This window comes from Pristiophorus japonicus, chromosome 4 (assembly GCF_044704955.1).
Source record: "Pristiophorus japonicus isolate sPriJap1 chromosome 4, sPriJap1.hap1, whole genome shotgun sequence".
Classification (NCBI taxonomy): domain Eukaryota; kingdom Metazoa; phylum Chordata; class Chondrichthyes; family Pristiophoridae; genus Pristiophorus; species Pristiophorus japonicus.
This window is the reverse complement of record NC_091980.1, coordinates 274,550,908-274,575,022: the sequence shown is the minus strand read 5'-3', so window position 1 is coordinate 274,575,022 and position 24,115 is coordinate 274,550,908. Positions and strand designations below refer to the sequence as shown.

At 39.5% G+C, this 24,115-nt stretch overlaps 1 protein-coding gene and 1 non-coding gene across 6 annotated transcripts in view; both read right to left on the bottom strand.

Annotated features, from left to right (window-relative positions):
• Window positions 1-621: 621 nt before the first annotated feature.
• atxn3 (ataxin 3) overlaps window positions 622-24,115 on the bottom strand; it is a 45,702-nt gene continuing 22,208 nt past the window's right edge. For 4 of the 5 annotated variants that reach the window (XM_070879488.1, XM_070879486.1, XM_070879490.1 and 1 more), the window contains 5 exons: window positions 22,614-22,752; window positions 20,349-20,518; window positions 8,334-8,466; window positions 3,727-3,800; window positions 622-3,134 (listed from right to left, as the gene is read on the bottom strand). In XM_070879488.1, coding sequence (XP_070735589.1) covers window positions 3,043-3,134; window positions 3,727-3,800; window positions 8,334-8,466; window positions 20,349-20,518; window positions 22,614-22,752 — 608 coding nt within the window. In that variant the 3' untranslated portion in view covers window positions 622-3,042. Of the gene's footprint in view, window positions 3,135-3,726; window positions 3,801-8,333; window positions 8,467-8,563; window positions 8,743-20,348; window positions 20,519-22,613; window positions 22,753-24,115 lie in introns of those variants that run through there. The other variant, XM_070879487.1, reaches the window with a different exon arrangement.
• On the bottom strand, window positions 20,725-20,906 carry LOC139263674 (U2 spliceosomal RNA). The gene has a single exon (XR_011593193.1). It is a non-coding gene; the product is annotated as a U2 spliceosomal RNA (small nuclear RNA).

Sequence of the window (24,115 nt, the reverse complement as noted above, 5' to 3'; positions counted from 1 at the left end):
GACTGCAATTTTAACTCGAGGCCTGCCAGAGTAAGCAGTGGTTCTTTGCCTATCAGGCCAAATCTCCCGAAGTTGCATGGAGGGCCAGAAGAGGCCCAGTGAGGTCATTTGTTTAACATTTTGTTAGGTTTCTTTGTGGGCCAGGGAGAAGCTGGAGTGCTCCTCTCGGCCCCTTGGCTTCCCTTGCACTGGGTCTTTCTCCATCTGATGACCAGAGAGAATTGGATAAATACTTGTAGGGAAAACATTTACAGGACAATACAAAAAAGTTGACCGAGAGAAAATGCTTTTCAAATACTTATGTCTTAAATCAATATTTCTTTGGTTTACTTAACTACTTGAAATTAGTTGGTTTGCTGCATATTCAGCATCTTAGATCATGTCAGAATATTTTTCAAATCTGAATTTCCAAATTTTCTGTTACGTAATTCTATTTACAGCTGCACTGCAAACTGTCTCAGTACTCCAGACAGTAGAGTTTCAGACAACTCATATCTCTAAAAGACAAGATTGCACATTTAACCAGTAAAAGCATATACACGTGCCAGAAGTGCTGATCAGCTCATTACGTCATTATGACTGAACAGAAAATGACTCATTCAGTAAAACGCATACTTCCAATTCCAAAAATGCAACTTTATTTGATAACATAGCAACATGGATACTATTTTAGAGACTGACACATCTTATCTCCAGTGTGCACACACAAAAAGTGTTGCAAAGCACATTTAATCATACTTTACGTCATCTGCCTCCTTGGCAAAGTGAAACAAGATAGTAAGGGACTCTTACTTCTTCCGACATTCTTTACTGTCTTGATCGTTTAAACTTAAAAGCAGAGTTCAAATTGCGGTATTTGTTGCTCTGGCAACTTCGAATACATAAAGAAATTTAAATCCAAACTTCAGTAAATACAACCAACATAAAATTATTGAACCTGTTTCAGGAAACACTGAAAACATTACATTTAAAAAAAAAGAAAATAGCTGGAGATTATAGTAGTTTCAAATTATGCTATAGTTTGGAGGCGATGCGGTTAAAAACACACTAAAAGCTGCAAAAAGAGGCAAGTTCTGGTTTTCATTTTCTGTTCAATGATCTCTCCTGAAAGCATTGACTGTAACTGAGGTGAGGTTCTACAGGCTGTCACCCTTTGGTTCCTTACACAAGAGGCTATTCTTCCCATGAGCCTAGAGACAGAGTGTCAATAGGCTGTTCCTCCTTAGAGGCCAAAGAGGACTGGATAGCGATCAGAAGCGACCAGTTTTATTTTTCCTTCCGTTACTCCAGGTACACTGAAGCCAATGATCCTTCCTGCACACTGTCAATCCAACTGAAATCAGGTATCTTTTCCTAGGCCAAGGACTGAATTTGATCAAGACACTATTTTACAGAGTTTTCTCTGGCAAATTTTTGTTTCAAGAGGTAAAAACAAAATAATCACCCTGATCACTATCATGTGCTTCTGCTCAAAGATGTGTGTTTCCTTCTATGCAGATAATTCAGCTCAGCCATGATTGCACTGTGCCATCCTGCCCCTCACTTTAGAATAACCCGGTGACATGCACTGTTTAGACCAACGTGTGAAGAATGTCTCCAACACCATGGTGCTGGAGGGCTGCTGGAACCTGCAAAACTGTACTCCAGGTTAAGTCAAAACCTTTGGGTGAGAGCAGAAAAATGAGGGAATGCAGTAAAAATGCAGTCATTCTCTTCTCAAATTTGCACTGAATTTAAAAAAAAAGTATGCATTTTACAATTTAAAACAATGTATTCTTGGGATGTGGACAACAAAGGCAAAGCAATATTTATTGTTCATTCCAGTTACCCTGAGGGCATTAAGAGTCCAGCTCACTTATTATCTGATTAACTGAATTCAATTTCAAAATATGCCACAGCGGGATTAAGCCCCTGACTTCTAGCTCCAGCACTATAACCACTGGGCTACCGTATTATTCAGAAGGCCTAAATTTGAACCATGGACAAATAACCACTCATCTGCCAAAGGTTAAAAAGCTTAAGAGCATGCAGAAGAAAGGCTATAGACTGCATCAGGTTATACTATTTTATCTTGGTCCATACAATCAAACACATGAACTTAATACAGACGCTAATATGTAGTGTAAGCATCAAGAAATCTCAATACACAGCAATTTTGACTGTGCTTATATTATTCAATCATAGGAATGCAGCATACAATCAATAAAATACACACACCAGCATCTAGTCCCTTCTATTTCCCAGTGAAAAACTTGATATGAAATCACATTTAAAAAAAGACTGAGCTGACCTCACATTGATAATTAAAATGCAGTTTGCTTTATGTCATGTAATTCAATTTTTTACATTTATGTTCCCTGGTATGATCTTCTCAGTGAGATTAACAGATTAAAGGACTTAAGAACCTGCATCATTCTGTACTACACATGTGAACTATATGGTTTGGAGCAATTAAACAGCATTTAAATACCAACGCAAGGTCAACAACCGAACAAAAACAATTCTGCAAACTTTCAAGTGTTAAAAAACCCCACAAAGCTCAAGTGCTTGTTGCATATTATCTCCCTCGACACCTCCAAAATTTAAATGAACCTGATTTTCACATATGCAACAGGCAAGGGATTTAAAACAAGTATATTAGATTTCAAAAAGTAAAGAACGTAACATTGCAGTATTTTTTTCTTCCTAGGTCCCATCATTGGTTATACAATTAAACCATGAAATGCCAAACACAAGATTTATATGGGTGCAAAATCTTTCAACTCTTCCCTGTAATTTGCTCAACTAGGTTGTGCATGAAGAGGGCTTTTCAGAAGGTAAGGTGCTACAATTGAAGGCCAGAAACTTTAAACTTTGTAGTTTTATACCACAAATGATCCCATTAAGACAGCCACAAATGCTATTTGCATCAAGAGTCAATGTAATCTTTGCTCTCTCTGAAAACATATGTATATTTCTCTTTGTGGCTGAAGTACAAGGGGAGTGCAGTTCATGCGCATCAGCAATGAGAGTACAGTTGTTGCTCGTACTTTAGTTTTCATATTAACTTCCTTCCCCTTTTGAATTATCATTGGCATCAGCTCCGAGTGATTTCGACACATCTATTTGAGGCAGCTCTCGTTCAGTCACGCTAGCTATAGATAGGGAAAAAAAAAGAAAGCTCATTGGTTCGAAATATCACAACTTTTATAAGTCAGGTGAAGAAAGGATGTCCTCATTCCAACTCCAAAAGCTTGGAATGTATTATTACTCTTAGTTTTTTTTGGTTAACATCACCTGCGACATTTGCAGCATATACTATCCTAAAACATCAGGTGATGGATCAATACCAACTCGATAGATGCTTCACATAAAAACTGATGCATTATAAACCTACGTGCTCAGGAATTCCTTATGGGCATACTGCATTCAATGAAAAATATCAAAAACCTCACAGACACATATGCACACAAACTATCTTTGCAATCAGTTTTTATGAAGAAAGCCATTGCAACACTCCATAGATAACAATCCTTTGGGAAGGAGATAATCCGAACAATCGCCCACCCTCAACAGCAAACAGATTAGTTAATCTAATTCTTGAATGCAGGATTTTATTAAATAGGATTATGATCATCACAAAAAGCAAAGTTTAATGGTTAAACAACTTATAAGGAAACAAATACCTATTTTAAAGATAGTATTATTTATTCAATAGGATAAACACTAACAGATTAAGAAACATACCCGACTTTGTCTTCAGTGTAGAACAGCTTTGTTTTTCTGGTTGATCTGAATCTTCGGGTTGAATTTGTTGCTTCCTGGTGGAAACAAAATGTATGGATGGAAATGTAATGCATTCCACAATATACCTCACAGTACTTGCAATGTGTAGTTTCTCTGCTGCTCCTAAATGTAGCCAGACATTCTCTACTGGCATAAATTGTGAACACTGATTAATATTTTAACACGCAAGAAGTGGTATGTGTAAATGCTGACACTAAAATTTTTTTAAATTATGCTTTTAATTCTTAAGGAGTGTCATGATTTACTTGAAGATATTTATCTCTTTTACAGCAAAAACCTGCAATAGTACGCTTTTTGGGAGTGTTTTGCCTTGTGGTCAGGATGCTGGGATTACTGCTTAATCTTTTCCCATGGGGCCGTTAAAATCTATTAGGTGCACTAGATTATTACACTGTCAATTTACTTAAGAGGCCTAGGTTCAATTGAAGCCATACTGATGAAATAACCATTCCTCCCCCCGCCCCCCCCCCCCCCCTGTTGTCTGTCAGAATTCCATGGAATTAGTTTATACAATGCAAACTCAGTTCCCAATAGATGTGGGTCCACAATACAAAAATGCTCCTATATTAGCATTAATTGGCAACTTTCACAGATGCTACTAAGCCATGAAGAATAGTAAGTTGCGAAGAAGAGAGCAGAAGATTGCAAAAGGACAGAGTTTACGTGACGTAGTTTAATGCAACGAATTGAGAGGCAGTAACTTTGGACACAGGAAAGGCAGAGGAATACAACCAAATGGGGAAATGTTGCCGGGGGGAGGGGGGGCGGGGGGGGGGGGGAGAAAGAGAACAGGAGTAGACAGATATATAGATTTAGGGATACAAGTATAGAAGTTATTAAAGCAGGCTGAACAAGTGCAAAAGTGATGAAAAGGGCCAACAGGATGCCAGGCTTCATTGACACATACCACTTCTTGCATGTTAAAATATTAATCAGTGTTCACAATTTATGACAGTAGAGAATGTCATAGAAACATAGAAAATAGGTGCAGGAGTAGGCTATTTGGCCCTTCGAGCCTGCACCACCATTCAATATGATCATGGCTGATCATTCACCTCAGTACCCTTTTATCTCATAGAAGCATAAAAGATTCTAACGGGACTGGACAGGTTAGATGTGGGAAGAATGTTCTCGATGTTGGGGAAGTCCAGAACCAAGGGGAATAGTCTTAGGATAAGGGGTAGGCCATTTAGGACTGAGATGAGGAGAAACTTCTTCACTCAGAGTTGTTGACCTGTGGAATTCCCTACCGCAGAGTTGTTGATACCAGTTCATTGGATATATTCAAGAGGGAGTTAGATATGGCCCTTAGTGTTAAGGGATCAAGGGGTATGGAGAGAAAGCAGGAAAGGGATACTGAAGGAATGATCAGCCATGATCTTATTGAATGGTGGTGCAGGCTCGAAGGGCCGAATGGCCTACTCCTGCATCTATTTTCTATGTTTCGATGTTTCCTGCTTTCTCTCCATACCCCTTGATCCCTTTAGCCGTAAGGGCCATATCTAACTCTCTCTTGAATATATCCAATGAACTGGCATCAACAACTCTCTTCAGTAGGGAATTCCACAGGTTAACAACTCTGAGTGAAGAAGTTTCTCCTCATCTCGCTTATAGCTTACCCCTTATCCTTAGACTATGTTCCCTGGTTCTGGACTTCCCCAACATCGGGAACATTCTTTCTGCATCTAACCAGTCCAGTCCAGTCAGAATTTGAGATGTTTCTATGAGATCCCCTCTCATCCTTCTAAACTCCAGTGAATACAGGCCGAGTCGATCCAGTCTCTCCTCATATGTCAGTCCTGCCATCCCGGGAATCAGTCTGGTGAACCTTCGCTGCTCTCCCTCAATAGCAGGAACGTCCTTCCTCAGATTAGGAGACTAAAACTGAACACAATATTGCAGGTGAGGACTCACCAAGGCCCTGTACAACTGCAGTAAGATCTCCCTATACTCAAATCCCCTAGCTATGAAGGCCAACATACCATTTGCCTTCTTCACCGCCTGCTGTACCTGCATGCCAACTTTCAATGACTGTTGTACCCAGGTCTCGTTGCACCTCCCCTTTTCCTAATCTGCCGCCATTCAGATAATATTCTGCCTTTCTGTTTTTGCCACCAATTACTGCATCTGCCATGCGTTAGCCCACTCACCTAACCTGTCCAATCACCCTGCAGCCTCTTAGCGCCCTCCTCACAGCTCACACCACCATCCCGCTTAGTGTCATCTGCAAACTTGGAGATATTACACTCAATTCCTTCATCTAAATCATTAATGTATATTGTAAATAGCTGCGGTCCCAGCACTGAGCCCTGCGGCACTCCACTAGTCACTGCCTGCCATTCTGAAAAGGACCCATTTATCCCGACTCTCTGCTTCCTGTCTGCCAACCAGTTCTCTATTCACGTCAGTAGATTACCCCCAATATCATGTGCTTTTATTTTGCACACCAATCTCTTGTGTGGGATCTTGTCAAAAGCCTTTTGAAAGTCCAAATACACCACATCCACTGGTTCTCCCTTGTCTACTCTACCAGTTACATCCTCAAAAAATTCTAGAAGATTTGTCAAGCATGATTTCCCTTTCATAAGTCCATGCTGACTTGGACCGATCCTGTCACTGCTTTCCAAATGCGCTGCTATTTGATCTTTAGTAATTGAGTCCAACATTTTCCCCACTACTGATGTTAGGCTAACCGGTCTATAATTACCCGTTTTCTCTCTCCCTCCTTTCTTAAAAAGTGGTGTTACATTAGCTACCTTCCAGTCTATAGGAACTGATCCAGAGTAGATAGACTGTTGGAAAATGATCACCAATGCATCCACTATTTCTAGGGCCACTTCCTTAAGTACTCTGGGATGCAGACTATCAGGCCCCGGGGATTTATCGGTCTTCAATCCCATCAATTTCCCTAACACAATTTCCCGCCTAATAAAGATTTCCTTCAGTTCCTCCTTCTCACTGGACCCTTGGTCCCCTAGTATTTCCGGAAGGTTATTTGTGTCTTCCTTCGAACCAAAGTATTTGTTGAACTGGTCTGCCATTTCTTTGTTCCCCACTATAAATTCACCTGAATCTGACTGCAAGGGACCTACGTTTGTCTTCACTACTCTTTTTCTCCTCACACATCTGTAGAAGCATTTGCAGTCAGTTTTTATGTTCCCAGCAAGCTTCCTCTCATACTCTATTTCCCCTTTGTCCTCCTCTGCTGAATTATAAAATTCTCCCAGTCCTCAGGTTTGCTGCTTTTTCTGGCCAATTTATATGCCTCTTCCTTGGATTTAACACTATCCTTAATTTCCCTTGTTAGCCACGGTTGAGCCATCTTCCCTGTTTTATTTTTACTCCAGACAGGGATGTACAATTGTTGAAGTTCATCCATGTGATCTTTAAATGTTTGCCATTGCCTATCCACCGTCAACCTTTAAGTATCACTCACCAGTCTATTCTAGCCAATTCACGTCTCATACCATCGAAGTTACCGTTCCTTAAGTTCAGGACCCCAGTCTCTGAATTAACTGTGTCACTCTCCATCTTAATAAAGAATTCTACCAATATTATGGTCACTCTTTCCCAAGGGGCCTGGCTACATTTAGGAGCAGCAGAGAAACTACACATTGCAAGATCTGCTAGGTATAAAATGTCAAAGTTTGGAAGTATTACTGCATTGGTTATATCTCATCAGGAATAATGCTCAGTTTTAGGCATCCTACCTTAAGATAAACTGACCTTGGAAGGAGCCCAGCAACAATTCACAGGATGATACCTGCAGTGAAGGGACTTAATTAACTATAAGAGACTAGATAATGGATAATATTCATGGTAATGATGAAGTTAAGGGGTAATCAAATTGAAATATTTAAAATACTGAAGGGAATTGATAGGGTAGGTAAGGAATATATAACGAGACATAATAGAATTCAAACAGAAGAGCTGTGTTAATGTAAAGCCTAAAGCGGCCACAGATGCAGTATCAATTGAGATATTAAGTGGGTACTTATTTGGGAAGTTGAAGTACCTGTATTAAGGAATATGGAGACAGGGCCGGGAATTGGAAATTAAATGGCAGAGCTACCACAGCTAACAAAGTGGCAGAACAGACACAATTACCTACTCTTGATCCTATGTAATTTCACTCAGATGGCCAGTCAAGGAAATTGAAAACAAATCAAGCTTGTATAAGTATGGTATATTATTGAGAGGCTGGGGCTAAGAAATGGCTAGAGTAGAGATGGGGAGCAAGCCAGCAAGCAACTTCAATCTGTAGCTGACTGGTATTTGGAAGTGCTCAATACTGAAACTGGTGATCCGAACAGAAAAATTCCCTATTCTTACTTCAATAGCTCTTGCCTCGATGAGCACAAAAGTTAATAAGAAAAATACTCGCAAAGTCTATTTTAAAGAATAAAGAAAGCCAGAAAAACTGGCAACAACAAATGTTAATACTGTGAAAGTGCAAAGAAACTCAGTCCTCAAAGGGTCAGTCACACATATTCTATCATGGACATTAAACCAAGTGTTTTAGCAGTACAGATCTATGGTCTGCTTGCCTCTCAAAGTATGCTTGTCTACGTCTTCGTAGCTCTTCTGCTGTAGGAGTTTCAGTTTGATTTGTCCCTGAAGATTGTGCAACATCATTCTGGGATGAGGCCACTTCTGAATTTTCTGTCCCTTGTCCAAAACCTAGAGATTCATTAATAAGATTACATTATTAAAATAGCATAAATTCAAATGCTTAAAATGTTATATTTGAATTGTGATATTTGAGGATCAAACAAACCTATAAAAGTGCTTTATTTTCTTCCCATTATTAATTCTGTTGTTTATTTAAGCTCTTTTCTATCTCTTCAGGTTCCACTGCAACATTCATAGCTGGAAAGGGTGGGTAGGTGACATGTGCCAACATTTCTGCCATTATTGTGATACATGACTGGGTACGCAGGTCTAAATATTCTTCCCCTTTGGAGGAAAAAGTATTGCTATTCACATCAATTGACCAAGTATGGGAAATCATGATACAAAGCTCACCATTCTATGGAACAACACAATGGTAAACCAGAGTGCTATGGTACCTTTTGCCTTGCTGAAAAGGCTACATCAAACCAGATTAGGATCTGGTCATACTAGTCTACTGATACTTTTGTATCTGATCACTCATGGTTAAAATGATCATTTTAATTACTGCAAAATCCTGCTGTTCCACACTACAATCAGAATATATGATGTCCAGTTATCACATGGAATGGCAGGGTTCTTATTTTGTTAAGTTTATTACAAAGATTATCTTTGCTAGTCAGTGTACAAAAAGATGCATTCCACCCCCATGCCCCCTCTTTACCCTTCCTTCCTGAAGGCAGTGATGGAACCTGGTATTCATGCACAAGCTGGACAGCAAGTGTCAAATCCAATCCCGTACCAGACCAAGATGCACTTTCAGCAGGTCTGACATGAGTGCAACCTGACTGCTTTCCCTCCTTCCCAGCTCAGAGGACAATTTCAGCAATTGACTGCTGCCCCCGCTCAGATCAGGTAACTAAGTGAGGAACTGAAACTGGAATTTTCTTGGTCTGTGCAGTTAAGTAGCACACTACATGACAATTACCCAATGAGTAATCAGGGAATTCAAAGATGTAATATTCAACAGATTACCAGTGTACAGCTATGAAACAGATACAGTGGAATCAATGTTATTAAAAAGGGGTCCCCACTAAGGCATAGTTCTTGAGAAATATATATAGTTTTAAAAATGGGAGACTAACACATGTACAGGTGGCACATTTGGGAAATGAGTCCCGTTTTAAGTGGGGGGAAATCTTAACTCAGTGGAATGCCTGATGAGCATATTTTAAAAGAAAAATCCACTTATTGCAGTGGAATACAAAAGACAAGACCATTCCTACATACAACTTATTTTGATTTTGTAATTCCATTCATTCCCAAAATTTGTTCTTCATGGAAACTCCAATTTACCTAGAGTTAAACTGGAAACTAATGTATTCTAGTGGACAGCTATTCTAATGATTAATAGTTCTAATGAAAGGTCTGCATGTGAAACGTTACCTATTTTTTTGTCTCTTAAAATGCTAATGAAACTGCTGTGTATTTCTAGCATTTTCTATTTGTATTTCATAATTTCAGCATTTGCAGTTTGTACAATTGCTGGAAGGTCAAGATATCTGCAGTCATGACAAAGTAATTAAATACCCATAGAAATGTGAAACCAGGCCAGTTAGCTCATCTGACTTACCCCATTATTTAGGATCATTTTCAACTCCCTCCGGACTATAGTTGCTTATATCATCATACCAACCAGATCATTGAATACCCTCCTCTGATGACAGTAATTAGTCTAATCAATAGGGCTCATTAACATGCGTTCCCTGATCATTCAATCCACTTTCTAAACTATAAATCTCATTTGCTTTTTGCTACACCTTTCTTTTGCTGATTCTGAAACAGCTGTCTTGAAAACAAATTATTTAAATGAACAACAATTACAGTTCTGTTACAAAACACCTCATATTGCCGCTGTCTATACAACATTGCTCGTCAAACTTCATACGATAACAAACAGACTCCCTGGAATACATTTCCTCACCAGCATATCCACTATGGCAAAGTTTTAGTAAGACCAGCTGAGTTTGTAATTAGAAAGTTGTAGCAAAGCAAAACTCTAACCTCATCCACGATAAAACTGAACCAAAATTGTACACCCCTAGAAACTGGTTCCACAATAGACCAGGTTTGCCACCCTTTTGGTCACAGACTTTACATGGTACGCAGAAATCCAATTAGGAAAAAAGTAGGAAATTATTAAAAAAACACAACTAAAATTGAAAATCAGAGAAAAGAAATGACTGCACTGATTTGAACACGACATAAAAGAAAGATCGTTTACAACAACCGGATGTCCCAAAGCGCTTTACAGCCAATTAATTACTTTTTGAAGTGTAGACATTGTTGTTATGTAGGAAATGTGGCAGCCAATTTGCGCACAGCAAGCTCGCACAAACAACAATCTGATAATGACCAGATAATCTGTGTTTTTGTGTTGCTGATTGAGGGATAAATATTGGCCAGGACACTGGGGATAACTCCCCTGCTCTTCTTCAAAATAGTGCAATGGGGTCTTTTACGCCCACCTGAGAGAGTAGAGGAGACCTCGATTTATCATCTCATTTGAAGGACACCTCCCTCAGCGCAGCGCAGCGCAGCCTCAGTACCGCACTGGGATTATCAGTCTGTATTTTTGCACTCAATCTCTGGAGTGGGACTTGTACCCATGACCTTCTGACTCAGAGGCGAGGGTGCTACCCACTGAGCCACGGCAGACACTGCATGTAGAAGGCCATTCAGTTCATTGAGCCTTCTCTCGTTATTTTGTTAACTGTGGCAAATGACAGAAAATAGACTGTGGTGACGAGCTGAATTGATAAATCAGGCAGAGGCAGTGAATGTTACCCATAAGAAAGCAAGAGATGTTGCTGGGTGCAACTGGAGAAAAATAATTGAGGTCTGAGGTTCCAGCATACAAGGCTACAATAGTGGCCCCACTCTGCAATTTTCACCCTATTGAATGTCAAGACCGAATCCTTATATACGTAGAGAACAAATGCACACAAAGTTATTTTGCTGAGACTGCAATCACTGGGCTCCCCTAGTGATAACAAATTTACTCAGGAAGGATTCAAGTTAGATCCTCAATTTGTATTGAATTAGTTCTTTTCAGTGTGGGGAAGGGGGCACTACAGGAATACAATTCAACAATTAGCCTGAATGCCCTCTACCAGAAGGGGAAAAACAGCCATGGGCCTAACCCCGCTGGAATCAAGTGTGGGAAGGCATCAGATGAGGGCAGGTTTGAGGTTGGCTGCAGCTCAACTGTGGGAGAATAGCTTGTAAACCTTCAGTGTAAAGGAGAACAAAAAATATGGCCATTTAGGAAAAATACTGAACCCCAGAAAAATATCAGTTCCTTCAGAAGGAGAGGTTTTAAACATGGCATTGAAAGAGGAACAAATATATAATTAAAATTTCCATCATTTTGAAATTATGCTTTCAGTTTTCCTTTGCCTGTTTTTCCCCACAAAAGAATTCTACACAGCAGCTACCTCATCGATTTTATTGAGATTATATTTCCTTTAGTCTTTTTCCAATGTGAGTAAGTTGAGTTTTTAAATCGCATCTCTTTACAGCTCAATGATGAAAAACCAGAACAATTCTTGTTACCTTTCTATGAACTTTATCTATTGTCTGCTTTTTGTTGTACAATAACTAAATACTCTGTGTAGCTTTACCAATACTTTATACAGTGTCAGTATAATTTCCTTGAAAGTATTCTGCAGGTCAAATAATTCATCCAAATATGGTCTTTGCCTCACAATTTCTCCTTCACAATGTATAAATGTCTCATCAACCCGCCTTCTGTGTTCCATCCATTGAACAATATACTGTTTACGTTAGCATACACAGCCATGTCAGCACCAATATTTCATTACCTTACATTTCCCAATGTTAAATTCCCTCTACCCATTGCTAAGCCTTTGCATATCATTCTGAAGAATATCCCCTTCTTTGGAATATTCAATTTTGAGACAACTTGCCATCTAAGCATGCAGACTTTCTATTTAAAATACTCTGAAAGCTCAAATAAATATTAGGAGCAGCAGCAGGTGTCACAAATACATTCCTATGGGACTGCATTATTTACATCAGTTTAGGAAGAATCATTGCAAAATCCAATATTGGTTACACTGCAATAAAATTCAACTGTATAGGGTTGGTTAGAAAATTACTGTACTGATTTGTGACTGACATTTTAGGCATGGTAGAATACAAAAACTTGCACGAGGATGGGTTGGACACCAGATTTTCATCATTACCATTAATACCTTCTCTTTGTTCCCTATTGCCTAGTTAAATGTTTATCTAATTCATAACTTTTTCCAAAACCTCAAAAGCTTTTAGTTCAGCTATGTGACTTGTGAGCAACCTTATCAAATGTTTGCGAAATGCCAAAATATAGAATAGCAAACATGTTACACATTTAGTAACAATATAATGACCTCAAAAATTGCTCAATGTGTACAATTTTCTTTTCATAAATCCACTTTGGCTTGGATTCATGGTTTTCAATCTTGCTAATTACTCAGCAAGATATTTTTCCAAATCATTTGGTACAGGCGAGTTGTCTGAGCGTTGCAATTTTCCATTATAGTATCCCTTTAATCAAAATGTATTTAAGATCCAGAATTGCTGGAACACACTGTAGGCTAGGGGCTACTGTCTGTGCTTTAATAATCATCTGAGATAACTGTCCTCCTTTAATATACCCTGTTACACCAACTAATATAACAAAAAACAATTAGCTGGTTCCAATGAATCTTCAAATATTCCAATACCTCATCGACCATTTCATTGCTCACCATTATTTTCTCCACCACCACAGGTGCATCCACTGCCATTTGTTACTCAATTGGGAATATTAGCAACATCTTCCAGGGAAAACCACTGTGAAAAATAATTTTAGAATTCAACTGTACTATTTTAACCCTCTCATCTGTAAACATTTATTACTTAACGTGTCTACAGTATTGTTTTAAAAAAAATCAAAATGTTACTTCACTATTACAGGATTGCACCTCAACCTTAATTGCAGATTTTAACCCACAATTACACAAGTGGGCTCGCTTGTACATCTACATCCCTTTTTGAGGCTACTCTCCATAACTTCATACAAGTCACCTAATAGCAAGAACAGCATTACCCAAAATTATGAAAAACAAACCAGTCATAAATTACAAAAAAATATAATTTTCAAAAATGTAAATCATTTAAACCACCTTATATAAATGAAGAGAATAAGCTGTGCTTTATGAAGAGCCAAAATGAAATGTCTTGCTTACATCTGGTATCTTAAATCCTAAAATTGATTCAAGGTATTTTAATCTCTACATTACTGCAATGGCAATCGTCAGCATGAAACAAGCCTCCTGCAGCACCCAACCACTTATTCTCTCCTCAGCATGAAACAAGCACCTAACCACTCCTCTCCTGCTGCTGTGAAGCATTGATGTCTGCTGAAGCACTTCTGATTCTCCTTCCTTTAGCTGTCATTCTTGATTAACTTCCAAACTTAAAAATTCCTCCAGTTTGCTGCTACATAGCGAATCCTTTTGCAATAGTGTCAACACACCAAATGAATAGGTAACCACAGAGAAAACCAAAGCAGACATACTTTAATGGGTCACCGGGAAATCCATCGACAAAGTTAGATTCCCTAGATTCTAATTATAAAACAAATGCTTTTCCTTGTAACTCAAATGGAAAAAAGTTGTTACAAAATAATACTGCTAATCCAAAGTCTTTTTTGAGTAACCGTTCAATTTCCCATGGCACACGGTAAGTCAGGTAACAGTCTCACTCTTGCTGGCTTCTGCTGTCTTTGTGTAGTTGTTTCTCTCTCTATCTTTCATTTTTCTTCTCTTCCCCTCTCCCTCTTAAATCTTCGTTTTGCTTCTCTGTCATTATCTTCCCAGTCTTTTCCTTCCTCCTTTCTTTTCAGATGGAAGGGTATGGCAAGGAGAGAGAAGCCACGGACAGCTGAAGGTGGCAGTTGCAAAAAATGCAACCATCAGCACCTCCATTTCCATCCCTTCCCCCAATCATTCATGCACCTCAAACCTGTTCCGCCATTCAATCAGATCATGGATCACCTGTATCTCAGGCCGCGCAGAACAGCTTACAGGGAACAATGCCTACTGTACCTAACCTGATCTCATCTGCAACTCGCTATTCCTTTATCCAAGTCATTAATATATATGGTGAAAAGATTTAGATCCAATACAGATCCCTAGGGAACACCACTTGTCACATCCTATCTATCAGAGAATAAAACATTTATCACTTCTCTGCCTCATAACTCCCAACCAATTACCAACTCCTGTCAGAACATTACCTCCCAATTCTGCCCATTTTCATTTTTGCTAATAATCTCTTGTGTGGAACCTTACCAAATGCCATCTGAAATCCATATAGACAACATGCATAGACACTCCCCTATCCACAATGCTAGTGATCTTCTCAAAAATTGTAACTAGATTAGTCAAGCATAACATACCCATCACAAATCCATGCTGACTCTCTGACCAGCTCATATTTGTCCAAATGCTCAGTCATTCTGTCTCTGATGATAGTTTCCAGTAACTTCCCCACAAATGATATAAAACTGATGGGTCTGTAGTTACTTGGTTTCTCCCTCCCTCCTGGGAGATGCTGTGATCTTCAAATGAAAACTTTATGGAAGGCATTAAAGGAAGATTCAGTGGATAAATTTAAAGCACGTTATTGTGAAACATATAAATTGATTTACTTTGTTTAAACACTTATTTTAGATTAGAAATTTCATTACTGATCAAAAAAAAAATCAGAAAGCATTGAGTAATTTGTGAAATCCATTGGCCAGATTGCACAATTACAGGGCGATATGCCTCAACTATTAAACAACAGCTAGTGTGAAATGTGAAATCGTTAACATTGAAAAGACCTATCACATCGCCACCTATAGGGGTAATGGGTACTGCAGGCACTGGAAATTTTCAATGAAAAGCAGGTCTCACGTACTGAATTTAATTTATAATAAATAACGCTATTTTTCTTTTCAATTTCTCCACATTATTCCCTTCCCTGCTGTTGTTGATTGCTACAAGGTGTTCAAGAGTGGGCTGGGGTGACTGGCGTCAAGAGTTTGTCTCGTAGGAAAACACTTGGTTTCCACCTAGCCGCTGCCCATTTCTGCATGGTTGATATTGGACACTCATCAAGGATTCCTGAATGTGTCCTAACATTTTGTAACATCACATGCTACAGCTCCAACACTCTATACTTTAGTGAATGTTTAAATGGGTAAGTTGCATATTTAAATAAAAGGCACATTTTTATTTGTGGTTAATAAGACAATACATTATCAAATTTATGGAATGAAATTCTTCTTAAAATTTGCAGAATGGAGGCTGATTTTGTAATGAATGTATTTTAGTTATGAGGGAAGATTAGAGAAATTGGGGCATTTTCATTAGAAAGAGGAAATTTGACAGGTGTTCAAAATTATGAGTAGTTTGAATAAAAAAAAAATATTTCCACTGGTCAGTGAGTCAATAACTGGAGGGAGAAATTAAGATGCCGTTTTTATGCATAAAGTTGCCTGAACATGCAATGCCTTAACAGAAAGAGTGGTGGAAACAGAATCCAATGAGTTTTAAAGGTAAGTGGATAAAAAGTAAACATTTAAAAGTGTATAGGAATAGGGGACTAAGTGGATAGCTGTTTGAGAGCCAGCACAGCCATGATTGGCAAATGGCCTCTTTCTGCACTGCAGAATTATGATTCTAACTCCGTACTAACAAATTCTCTGGAATTCATGGCTTTGAAACTTTTGACAAAACAATTATGTTTGTTGATTGCTAATTATAGAGATTGAGGCATGCCAAAAGAGAAATCCACCCATTATGTTACTTATCAGCATTCAACAAGATACCTAATTCGACTGTACAATTATAGATTATTCCCAAGAGAATCATTTTGAGGTATATCCAACTGATTCCCTTAATGGGTTCACTTCATTGAAGTAACCCTGAAAAATATTTCCTTACATGGACATAATTACACTTCAACATGTCTAATTATATGAAAACTATTTTATTCTACTTTAAAGAAAAACTATAATATATATATATATATATATCTTTAATTTTTTTAAACAACGAACAAAGATAAACATAAAAACATAGTTTTCATGTTTTATTTGTGAATCAGTTATAGAACAGAACAGTAATGAAACCTCTCCCTCTCGAGACTGTATGTACATACGGTATACAGTACAGCTTGCTCTCTTTCCAGCCATGCAGGGATGTGAAGTCTATCACCTTCTTTTGTACATTTCTGTTTCAAAGGATAAAAACTATTTTAATCTTCTGTCTGTCCAAATAACATATATATTAACTGTAGAAATATGATAATATATTCTCATTAAAATGAAAGAAAATAAAACATTAGGACCTGTGGTGATTTACCATATCTTGCTCATCACAGAAAGGGCATCAAAATCATCAACAATTTAGACAAATATGAGGATAGAAACTAAACTTGGCAAAGTCCAAAACTCCAAATTGTTGAAGATCAATTGAAGCAGAGGGAAAAATAGGGCAAAATATGAATGCTCCACACTGCCTCAGCAGTTTTTCCTCCACGTACTTTGACCGTGGGCTGAACATATTGCAGCAAAAACAAAAAGGAAAAGAAAGAGAGACACTTGCATTTATATAGTGCCTTTCACGACCTCAGGACGTCCCAAAGCGCTTTATAGCCAATGAAGTACTTTTGAAGTGTCGTCACTGTTGTAATGTAGGAAACGCAACAGTCAATTTGCGCACAGCAAGCCCCCACAAACAGCAATGATATAAATGACCAGATCATCTGATCTGATGTTTGAGGAATAAATGTTGGCCAGAATACTGGGTGAACTCGCTGCTCTTTGTCGAATAGTGCTATGGGACCTTTACATCTGCTTGAAAGGGAAGATAGGGCTTCGGTTAATATCTCACCTGAAAGACGGCACAGAAGTGCCAGGCTAGATTATATACTCAAGTCTCTGGAATAAGGCTTGAACCACAACCTTCTGAATCCGAGGTGAGAGTGGTACTACTGAGCTAAGGCAAACACCTATCAAGCACAAAAAATTACTCTGCAAGCAGAGAATTTGAAATATTTTGCTGCTGTTTGACTAGGATCCCCCCCACCCCCCGCCCGCTATTGTAACTTTCTGTGTAGCTTCCCTGGAAAATAAGGCTATCACATCAATGTTAGCTATCAACAATTGGCAACAATACTATGAGAGAGTAGTCTACAGTGACGGGCCGTATGACTTTCTCTCTGCCCCTCTGGTGAAGTGTATAATATATTCTTGCAACATTAACAAACACACTCTACAAGATGGCTCTTACACAGAAACTCATCATGTGACTTTGCCACATGATCCTTTTATTATTTACATCAGCAGTTGCATTACCACAGTAGTCCACTAGATAGAACAGTTGTCCACTAAGGAGGAGCTCTATTACAAAGTGATTGACCCCTACTTCCCTACAGTGGAGATCAGGAATTAACCATGCAGGAATCAGATGCAAACCTTTGTTTTCCAATTTCTTTGTGCAATGTGTTGCGCTTGATAGGCTTGTGCTATTAAGCCACTGTATAGAGTACAAGGGTCTCGGAGGTTCACCATATGAGCCTTCCTTTATGAACTGACATATAAAGTAATGTAAAATTCTTACTTTTTGCAAGTTATTTGATGTTTTAATAATCCAGTGCATTCTCCATATTTGGATGGTCATTGCCCAGTTTGTATGTGAATTGCTCCAAATTGATGCACAATGATTTGGATCAATCATTGACTCTGGTTCCGGCTTTTAATCACTTCATTGCTAAGCCGAGGGCCACTTCCCAATACAAACGTGATTTTGGAAGCAGACACATCTCCCAATGGGCAATAATTCTATGTCTATCATTCCATGTTAACTCTACACATGCTGCATGTTGGGTAGACAGTATACTACAATAAAATATTATTGAGTTGGTACCGAGGTGGGAAAAGAGCTGAAACCAGCAATAAGCATAAGCGTGCTATGTGTGTGAAAACCAGTGTAAAAATGAGGAAATGCCTGTAACAATCTGGATACGTTGAATAGCTGACAGATTAAACTATCAAAAAAGCATATTCAACGGTAGAGAAAACTTTACATTGTCTATTTTGAAATTGAAATTGGGAACAGTCCAGTTAAATTCCAGGAAAACCACTGCGAGGGCAGGAAGGAGTCTAAGGGAAGGTATTGCATTTTTCCTGCTTGGTTCACAGAACAACTCCAGTGTACGAGTGTAGTGGTTTCACCATTAGAGCAGACAACGGCTTAACAAGGTAGATGCTGGGAGGATGTTTCCCTTGGCTGGGGAGTCTAGAACTACGGAACACAGTCTCAGAATAAGGGGTCAGCCATTTAGGACTGAGGAGGAGGAGAAATTTCCTCACTCAAATGGTTGCGAATCTTTGGAATTCTCTACCCCAGAGAGCTGTGTCATTGAATATATTTAAGACAGAGATCGATAGATTTTTGGACAAAGGGACTCAATGGAAAAGAGATAGCATGGGAAGATGGAGTTGAAGTAGATCAGCCGTGATCTTATTGAATGACAGAACAGGCTCAAAGGGCTGAATGGCCTACTCCTGCTCCTATTTCTTATGTTATGTTCTTAATGCATCATACTGCTCAGACCGAGATTTCAGCTTTACGTCGGAGTTGAAACAAGGTATAAAAAGTGCACATACTTGCATCACTCCAGGCAACTTATTTTCTAAAAACATCACAAAAAGCTACCATAATTTTCATGGCCACCAAACTATGTTGGGTCAGACAGTTTTCTTGGCAAGATGAATTACTGTTTCAATAATAATAGTGACTGGCTCAGCCATCGCTACACAAGTTAAAACCTGCAGCGATCAGCGGTAGGACCTTACTTTGAAAGCAAGAATCTGAAATATAAGCTCTGGATTGGCACGTGCTCAGAGAACTTTACTGCTGAGAAACATGTCTATCTTTTCAACAAAATCTTTAATAACAGTATTTTTGAATTCAGATTTTGTGGATATATGTAACAAAGTAAAACTCCATGCATAAGTTAGATAAAGAAAAATACTACATTGTCTATGTGTAACAGAACTGACTTCACCATTACTTAAGACTAGGGAACAATCTACAGGTATTAAGACAATGCTACGAATAACTTTGCATCAGAATTGCACTTGTTTTGTTTTCAAATTTAGCACTTTGCATTAAACATTGAGAATTTCCAGGTCAACATCACTGCACAAAAGACATAACGATGAAAGCAAAAAATAAAAAAGGTAACTTTTTTTTGTTAAATTGCTGCGCCCATGCTTTTTGCAATGCACTGGATTATAGTTACCAGCAATAAAATATTTATCAGCATGAATTCCCTTTTATGCGTGCTTGCCTCTTGCAGTAAATGCAGGAAGATATTCAAATAGCACCTAGATTAAGGTATAGTTGATGGGAGATTTACTGCCAGCTGAAGGTGTTACAGGGTTGTACAATCAATCAGTTAAATGAAGAAAAAAAGAAAAGCTTGCAAATGCTTTTCATGTCTCTCAAATGTCCCAAGCGCCTCATATGAATTATTTTCAGGTGAAGTAACTGTTACATTGCAGGCAAGTGTAGCAGCTGTTTCATGTACAGCAAGGTCCCACAAACAGCAACAAGATGAATTGCCCAGTGAACTCTTAGTTATTTCCTCTAGGGACCCATTTCCATGGTACTGGTTGATGGAGGAATGTCAGGTAAGGCAATGGTGGTCTACTGCTGTGCTTTAAAATAGTGCTAAAGGAGTTTCAATGCTCACCTGTCCAGACGGACAGGGCCTAAATTTAATTTCATCATTTCAAAGACGGTACTTCTGACTGGGCAGTACTACCTGAGTCGGGCACCAACCCTCACCTTGCATGCTGAGGTGAATTGCTCTTCGTAGATCTGCTTCTTCATCTTCTGTCTCCATGTGTTGACGGCTTAGCGACAATGCCCGCTGCAGATTTTCATCATCTTCATCCACAACACTTGCAATTGATTTATTCACGTCAACTACTTGTTCCCAGTCATTGCTCTGTACCCTATAAAACACAATTTAAAAAAATTAATTGCCAGAATATGCTGTTGATGAATACACATGCGAAAACCTCTTGCAGTTGTTTCATTCTTACTGACTTTTAATCACATTTCATATACTGTTTTTTTTTGTTCATTCTTGTCAGAGCAACTCCAGCGCCAAAGATCACTTTGCGCTACTACACTTGATCTTAGCCAAAAGGTCGAGAGGGGAAGCTGCACCGTTCCTGGAAACACTGCAATAGCAGGTCGATGCCTGGAGTGGACGGAGCAAGCCCCTGTTCCATCTCCCTGTTCCAAAAATCAATTTAATATTTGGTCCCCAGATAGGGGATATTAAACTGATAAGAACAGATACTACATTTGATCTTAGCCAAAAGGCCGAGAAGCGATTTCATATACTGTTAATCCAATACAGGATATTTTCTCCATCAATTAGTCTTTTCTAGTGCTTATGTTATTATCCACTCTAAGATATAAGCAACCACATTTTTCTTTCCTGATCTTTGTCTGGGGAATGGGTCCCTAGAGGAAATAGCTAAGTGTTAAAATCCATCAACATCCAAGCTCCGACTATAGTACTGGGAATAAAACAGAAAATGCTGGAAATCTCAGCAGGTTAGGCAGCATCTGTGGAGAAACAGAGTTAACGTTTCAGGTCTGTGACCCTTCGTCAGAACTGGAAAAGTTCGAGATGTAACCTGAAAGGGGGAGGGGGAAAGAACAAAAGGGAAGACCTGTGATAGGCAGGAGTGATTTAAGAGACAAACGGGATGATGGACAAAAATGATATGGTAATGGCACAAGTTAGAAAACAAAAGAAGAGTCTAGATGGAGTGTGAATGGTTGGGGGGGGGGGGGGGGGGGGGGGGGGGAAAGAGAGAGAACACACGGCTAGGGGGGGGGGGGGGGGGGGGGGGGGAGAAACAACGACGACACACGGCTGGGTGGAGGACGGAGGAGACACGGCCGAGACACGGCCGGGGGGGGGGAGAGGGAGGGAGTCACGGCTGGGTGGGGAAGACGGATCACAATCTTCCAACCCCCTACAAGGGACATCGTTGGAGTGGATGTTATCCTGAAGTCACAACACTGTCACTATTCACTTCGTACCCAATAAACCCGTTAACAAATCCGTACACAATGCATGCTCCATCTATGGTGGGTTGGTGGGGGTGGGGTGGAGGCATGAACTTGGACTGGGGGAGGAATGCACTTGGACTGGGGTAAGGCACTTTTGCTGCAGGAGGGTTGTACTTGGGACTGGGGAAAGGCAATCGGCTGGGGGAGAGATGTACTTGGACTGGGGTAAGGCACTTTGGCTGGCCCTTGCTGTCTTCTGGGGAGCTCTGTTCTCTGTCGCTTCAGGAAGTCAAAGTGGATCGTGTTACAGTTTGCAAAGTCAGTGAGACCTTGGGATGGGCGGTTCCAATTACACGTTCCTGTGAAACTTCAGGATGTGGCTTAGCTTCCAAGGGGACAAATCAGAAACAAAGGGTGGAGCACCTTGGCCATTTTTGCAGTACAAATAAGCGCGTCCAAAAAAAAAAGGAAGGGAAGGAAAAAAAATATGGGCTGAGGTTCTGGTCTGAAATTGTTGAACTCTAGGTCGAGTCCAGAAGGCTGTAAAGTGCCTAAATGAAAGATAAAGTGCTTGTGTTGAGCTTCATTGGAACTGTGTAGGAGGCCGAGGATGGAGAGGTCAGAGTGGGAGTGGAGCAAAAAATTAAAGTGACAGGCAACCGGAAGCTCACCTTATGGACTGAGCGAGGGCATTCTGCAAAGCGGTCACCCAATCTGCATTTGGTCTCCCCACTGTAGAGACGACTATATCGTGAGCAGCGAATACAGTACACGAAATTGAAAGAAGTACAAGTAAATCGCTGTTTCATCTGAAGGGGGTGTTTGTGGAGTCCTGGACAGTGGGAAGGGAGGAGGTAAAAGGGAAGGTATTGCATCTTCTGTACTGGACAAGGGGAGAAAAAATACAGTCGAAATAGGGACTGGCAATGTTGCCATTCGGGATTCAGATATTTACATACATAACAGGTTTAGAAATAAGGCACAAAAGTGCACTTTAGCAATTTTATTCCTCAGTACCTCTGACCAATTTCTGTTCGCTGATTTGCATCCTCTCCAATTAGCTTTGGCCTTTCTCGTTGCACCACTTTCATCCTTTTTAGTAACTCATCAGCTTCGCACTCTGGCAATTCTCCTCTTACTACAAATATCGAATAACCTGGAGAAATTAAACAAGATTCACTTGTTTTACTACAAACAGACCCATACTCACCATCTTAAATGAGCTCATTCTGACAAACACATTTAGTCATATTTTACTCTACCGACTGCGACATTGAACCTCGTAAAATTCCTAATTAGTCAAAATCAAGGATCTCCGACCTTTTGGAATGTGGGCCAGATCCACATGGGATAACTAAGTGGGCCACATTTTATTAAAAATACTTTTGTGCCAAGCAGAATCATGATTAAACGCAATGTCCTATACAACTGCTTTCTTTTCTGCTGAAACATTTGCATATTTATTGAAAAAACATCTACAAAATCTCGGCCCCATGCATTAAAAATCCAAGGATCCCCCTTGGCACTAAAATTCAGAAATCCATCACTAAAAATACAAGTCCCCAGGATGCAAACAATCTATCCCCATATGTTAAGAGATTAGCAACAAACAATGCATACTAGAGTGCCAGTTTGGCTCAGTCCAAAACACGATCACCCCTGGATCAGAAGGTTGTGGGTCTGAACCAACGTTCTTGCTAAATTGTGCAGCATTATGGCATCCCTGAGCAGGCCACTCACTGACTTTACAATGGGAATAACCACCCATGCGCAAAAAATTGAATGGGCTGTGCAGCCAGTTAAAGGGCCCCGCACCCAAAAAAATTACAGCAAACATTGGTCTAAACCCCACACCAGGTTTCGAAATCATAATCTGGACGATACCGCAATGCAGTGCTAAGAGAGTGTTGCATTATGAGAGGTGCCATTCTTTAGGTGGGACATTAAACTAAGGTCTGCCTGTCTATGGTGACATTAAAAGACCCTATGGCACTTTTTGAGGAGGAGCAGGGAGTTAAGCAGGTTATCTGACCGTTCCTCGCTCAACCAACATCACGAACAAAAATTAACTGATCATTCAGCTCACGTACGGTGTGTGGAATTTTGCTGGCACAGAACGAATGCTGCATTTGCATCTACAAAATAGTCACTGCTTTTTGGGAAATTTTGATTGCAATAAGATACCAAGGTTTATCACAAAGGCATTGCCTGGTCTGTGCAAATCATTTGAATAAATAAAAAGTAAAGAGAAATGGAAAATGTCACACTGGTGCACTGTTCTAAGGTTCAGGCTGAAGCATTGTTGTTGGGACAGAGTAAAGGGAACTTCACTGTATACCCAAATATGCCCTGCCTGCCTCGGAATTGCTTGATGCTGACAGAGTACCTAAAATGGAAAATGTTCCATACCTCAGCATAAACATCCTTCATCTCCATGATTACTGAATTCACAGGAAAGAAATAAGGGAGTAAAGGTAGAAAAGAATGGATTTTACTTGCAGAGCTTTTTAAAGGGACAT